At 50.0% G+C, this 5,879-nt stretch overlaps 1 protein-coding gene across 1 annotated transcript; it reads left to right on the forward strand.

Annotated features, from left to right (window-relative positions):
- The first annotated feature begins 612 nt into the window (after positions 1–612).
- Positions 613–5,609, forward strand: FAM170A (family with sequence similarity 170 member A). The gene is given in 3 exon segments (XM_043573346.1): positions 613–2,020; positions 3,888–4,028; positions 4,834–5,609. Coding segments are annotated over 3 exon segments (987 nt in total). The 5' UTR covers positions 613–1,950.
- Positions 5,610–5,879: the final 270 nt, after the last annotated feature.

The following is a 5,879-nucleotide window of genomic DNA, read 5'->3' on the forward strand; positions in this document are numbered from 1 at the left end:
TGAGGGGGGGGTGGGGGGAGGGAGACCGACCCAAAGAGGCTCTGACATGGAGCTTGAACCCCCGAACTCTATCATAACCTGAGCAGAAATCGAGAGTCAGATGCTTAACCAACTGAGCAACACAGATACCCCTGGATCTTGGTTTTAATGAATGAAGTATAAAAAAGACATTTGATATGATTAAGGGAATTGGAGTATGGCTTGGTTATAAAGTGATATCAAGAAATTGTGGTTAAATTTGTTCCATAAGATAATGATAGTGCTGGTTAAAAAAAAAACAATTATCTATTGGATATAAATACTTCTGCATTTAGTGAGAGATGATATAATGTCTGAGATTTTCTTCAAAATATAGTACTCCCCAACCCCCTCACACTCCTCCAAACATTGAAACTAAAAGAATTGAACAAAAAGCTATGTGTGTGGTGTGAGGGAGGGGGTGTGGTGGATGGGACAAGAATGAGAGAATATTGATAATTGTTCATACTGGGTGATAGGTCCGTGGCACCACATCCCTGTTGTGCAATTTCTTTTACTTTTTCTATGCTGGAAAATTTCTACCACAAAAAGTTTTTTTAAAATTCCTTTTTGCACCTTCTTACCTAGGGATTCTCCAAGAAACAGGAAGATTGAATCTCATCAGCAAATTCTCACAAAAGGGTATTTGTCCTGTTTTCACTCTCCCTGCTTGGAGACTGATGTTCCACACGTCCTTTCAGATTTGGACTTGCCTTTGTCCAGTGGGGACTTCTGGGAGCCTGCCTCATTCCAGAACACCAGTACTCCCCCCGGATCATGGCCACTGCCCCAAAAGGGAGTGTCTCTCATTTTAGACTGGGATCAGAAGGATCCAGATGGGTTGCCGCTTATAACTGGTATACATTTCAGCCCACGAGCAGAGGTGTGCAAGAAATAGTATGAAATTGTTTTTGTAACTCCACTTAATTTGTATTTTAAGCCTGGATCCCACTGAAGTCCTGTTTGGATTTCTACCCATCCCTCTTTGGAAATCATACAGAGCCACAGTCATGAGGGTTGAGGTGAGAGCATGATTACTGTTTAGGGGGGTATACACTTGTAGCTTAGAGGTCCAGTGGCTCAGTTGCCATGTTTCCTTTTGGTTTGGTGACTCTTGTGTCATGGGTGGGACAGGTTGGTTCTGCTCATATGCACAACACAGCCATCTCCGCCGAGAGTTTTTGCCATATCTAACCCTCTGACCGCACTTTAGAGATTCCTTTTCTTTCATGGTCCACGGACCTCTCTGTGATGATATAGATCTTAAGCTAGCAGGAAAAGAAGACAGTAAGTGTATAATTTCAAAGTTCCTGCTTCTGATAGGTTTCTGCTCAAGTATCCTCACTTTTCTGTGGAGTTTGGGATTTTAGAAATAAAAGCCCAGATGATAAGCACAGTATTGCTGCTTTCAGCCCTGCACGTCCTTCGTCTGGCCAGTGAACCCAGAGCCTGCTTCCCACTTGAATGCAGAAGGGAAAGGGTAAAAAATAAAGGGAGAAAGGGAAAAAAAAATCAACAAGAACAGATTCGCATCTCAAAATATCCTTTCACTCTTAAGAAGATGAGAGTTGAATTCACGGGAAAGGTTTCATTGGGAAAAAGGAATGACTCTTGAAAATAGGGTCTCCGCATTTGCAAAGGCTGTGTGGGATCCAGGTCCCCAGAATGCTCTGACATCATCAGTGAGGTCAGAGAACTCTGCTGTGGGCCTGGTGACCTTTGAACCTTAACAGCCCTGTGCTGTAGCGAACCCTGGGCAGTGCTGCTCGTTCTCTGAGCCATCTGACGTCCTCAGCCATTTAGGGGACTCAACTATTTTTGCTTATATTGGGCCATTTCATCATATATTCTGAGAGTCAAGAAGGGCCAACCAGCGAGGGAAAAGAAGAGCTGGGGTTAGGTGTCTTCTAAGAAGCTTCTGTAGCTGGTACCATGAAACAGCGACAAAAGAGGAAACATCTGGAAGATGAAGAGTCCCAGGAAACGGCTGAGCAGGGAGGAGGTATGTGCTGGGCACCTTGTCTGGGTGGGGCACAGAGGCTGCGGCCAGTCTGCGCCTCCCCCAGGGAGGCGGGCAGCAGATGTTGCTGCGTCCGTCCTGAGGGTCCCCGGTGGTGTACGATGGCACAGGAAGGCCAGATGCCCCCCAAAAGCCAGGGATTCATCCCTGCCAGTCTGAGAACTTCTCTCTTGGCCTGTTCAGGCCTGGAGCTATGCTGGACTCAGAGCAGGCTGGGGTCCCTCTTGCCCAGGCTCAGTCCTGTGTTCTCTTTTATCCTCTTTATGTGATTTTCCTCTGGGGTCCCTGGGTGTGGGGTGTGATGGGTGCTGATAGAGATCGACCCATCAAAGAGGAAAGAGAAGCCTTGCTCAAAAACATTTTGAGAAGTGACATGCCTGTGCAGAAGGAGATGGTCTAGGGATGGCATCATACCGAAAGTGTGGAGATCGTATTCCTTTAGCAGGAAGAATTTGCCAGTTGATCCATGGGAGTTTGTGAATCTACAGGTGTGGGCTTTCCAGAGGAGATCAAGGGAACGGAGGGGTCTTTTACAGCCCAGATGGAGGGGGATGAGAAATGTAGTCAGGGACTTTCAGGGAGCTCCGAAAGCTGTGGATTTACTTCCTAGGGTGCATGGTGACTGTGTGCATTTTACACAAACAAGTAGCTTGTCCTGAGAAAGTGGTTGGTCACATGCAAGTGGTGGGGCAGAGTGGAGACCACCCCAGAGATCCAGCCGGAGGCTTCTGTCCCAAATTAGAGCTCTCTCATCAGCTTCCATGAGGTCCAGGGCCTTGAAGAGTGTAAGATGGGCTCTGGGAATGGAGGCCTGGACAGGAGGAGGATTTTGATGCAGCAGCTGGGATAGGACAAAGAAAGCAATGATTGGCAAGATACGTTTGTCTCTTTGTGTGTGATGGGGCAGGGGGAGCAATGGGGAGAAGGGGGAGAGTGTCCTTAGCTGTGAAGTCTGTCTTGTAAGGTTCCTGTCACTTACCCATATACATTTTGATAGAGAAAAAAATTGCACATCTGCACACACACTATTTTATTAAATTGTACAGAGCATATAGGCATATATGCATATCACTCGTCCACTGTGTTCACATACGATCCATGTGTATCAAAGTCCTCTCCCGTTACACCAAACTCTGGAGTATAAGTGTGTCACAGATACTCTATGGTACATACTTACACTAAAAATAAGCATCACCCAAATATTGCATGGGAACACTCGCAAATAAAAATTATTTGTGGTTTACCTGGAATGCAAATTTAACTGGGCGTCCTCCATTGTTGTCTGCTAACTCTGGGAACCATTGTATACTTCACACCAGCTGACATATCATACCCTGATTAGTGTCTGTCTTCTACCAGAATGTTCAACATTCCCAGAGCCTAGAAGAGTGCCTGATACATAGTAGCTGAACACTGTTGAAGGAATGGATAAATGAATGATTGAATACACACCATAAATACAGACCATATTATATAAATCAGGAAATGTGACATGTCGCATGGTTCCTGAGTTGTGAACACACGCTATGCTCCAAATGCTCTATGCGTTTCTACCCTGCTCGCCACACCGTCCCCACAGGCGTGAAAGGTTTGACTGATACATGTTATTCTCACGTGTCAGACATCCTGTTCACAGCCACCACTCAGGCCTTCGCTTCTGACAAGACACTAACAAAATAGTTATCGATAGTAACTAAATGCAGGAGTATCCATGGAGGATCAGACAGTCGACCACGTGTATTTGCTGCACCTGACCCAGGTCAGACCCTCTGTTAATATTTGTTGGATGGATGAGTGATGCATTAGCATGCCCCACCCATGGTGTCTCAGGCTTTCCTATCTTTCTCAGGAGTCTCGAAGTCGCAGGAGGATGCCCTTCAGCTTGGATCCCCTGGGGTGGCCAAAGGCTGGGGCGCAGGGGTAGGGGAGGTGTCCTCTGCCTCTGAATACTTCTCCTGTGTTTCTTCTCCACGCAAGTTCATCCATGGTGGTAAGCGTTCAGGGCTCCTTGGATGTGGGGCCCCTTGGGTTCGGGGCTGGAGACACACAGATCCAGAAGAGGCTGGGAAGGCATCCAGGACAGTCAGAAGTGATCAGGGCTCAATGGAGGAGCCCGGGAAGATGGCGTAGCTGTTGGGAGAGTGTGGATACGAGCTCCATGTGGGAGAGCGTGAGCCCTGGTGCAATCATAGTGGGGAAGTTAAGATATAAGGGCCAGAAAGGTCCGAGCTCGAGCTGTCGGGCTGAGGGACAGAATTAAGCACCTTCAGAGGAGCTGTGCAGGCTTTGCCTTTATCCTTACTTCCAGAGAAGGGCGGAGCATCTCAGCACAGGCCTCTCTGGCTCTGGAGCAAGACCATCCCGTTCAGATCCCCACGCGTGATGCCCACCATTCACTCCATGCACGTCCATTCTTAGCACGCACACCCCAAGCCTGTGATCTACAGTGCCATGTTCTCCACCACTGTCCCCATGCCACATGCACACGTACCCCGATGGTAGCCCCAACTCAGGTTCTGCTCATGGCACGCGCAACCCACCACCGTCCCTCACGTTCTGCAACGCCCTGCTACCTGACTCCACACCCCCACATACAGACGCCCCCCAGTCTCCCTACAAACACTCAAAGCCTGCAGATGCCACCAGATACACCCCCCCCCCCCACCGCCCCGGAGTATGAACACCAACACCAAGCTGCTTACACCACAGCCCCCCTGCCCTCTACCACACTTGAAGCTCCTTCAGCTTCTGGCCGGCCCCACGCACGTTCTTATGTCTCTAATTTCCTTTCCCAGGACTCCGGAGAGTACATCGAGACAGTCCCCAGCCTAGATCACCCCTAGTCCAGGGTCAGGAGCGAGGGGAGACTGCTCCCCCCTCACACCAGGTCTCCTCATCCCCTTCATCCTATAAGACCTGTGTGTCCTCTGTGTACAGAAACAAAGAGGAAAGGGGCATGAAAATATACTACATGCAGGTACAAATGCAAAAGGGTGTGGCTGTCTCCTGGGAGACAGAGGAGACCTCGGAGTCACTAGAGAAGCAGCCGAGGATGGAAGAAGTGACCCTTCCTGAGAACGTGCGGGTAGGTACTCCCCCCTCTGATGTGTCCACCAGAAACCTGCTGTCTGACAGCGAGCCCAGCGGGGAGGACAAGGACCACGAGGAGCGGGCAGAGTCAGACAGCCCGCCAGGCTCACCCACTGTTGAGGAGAGACCCAGGGCCAAGACCCCCGACTGGCTGGTGACCGTGGAGACTGGCTTCCGATGCATGGCCTGCTGCCGGGTCTTCTCCACCTTGGAGGTCCTCCAGGAGCACGTCCAGTATGGGATCAGGGAAGGCTTCAGCTGCCATGTGTTCCACCTCACCATGGCTCAGTTGACGGGCATCGTGGAACCTGAGTGCACCCAGGAGGAGGAGGATGAGAACGAGGAGGAGGGGGAAGAGAAGCAGGAAGAAAAGGACGAGAAGGAGCAGCCCGCTCAGGAGGACCCTCGCGTGAAGCGACCCTGAAGCCGGTGCCCAGGCTGTGTTTCATTCTCCAAAGGACAACAAGTGAGCTGGGGCTGAGCGTGTGAGGACACTGTGCCTTCTCCACAACACTCCTGTCTCTCCCATCCAGGCTCACGCCTCCAGAAGGGAGAGTGGGGGGCTTTGACAGCTCAGGGGACACCTTAAGGAGGGGGGGTGGGTGAGCGGGCCCCTTGCTTCTTGTCCAGGCATTTGATACAGTTATGACTGTCAGTGGGGATTTACTCTGAGCTTTTCAGCTCCCGCAGGAAGTCCTGCAAATTTCCGAGGGCTAACCGAGCATCTTTCCTCTTGAACCAAGAAGTGTCT

This window comes from Prionailurus bengalensis, chromosome A1 (assembly GCF_016509475.1).
Source record: "Prionailurus bengalensis isolate Pbe53 chromosome A1, Fcat_Pben_1.1_paternal_pri, whole genome shotgun sequence".
Lineage (NCBI taxonomy): Eukaryota > Metazoa > Chordata > Mammalia > Carnivora > Felidae > Prionailurus > Prionailurus bengalensis.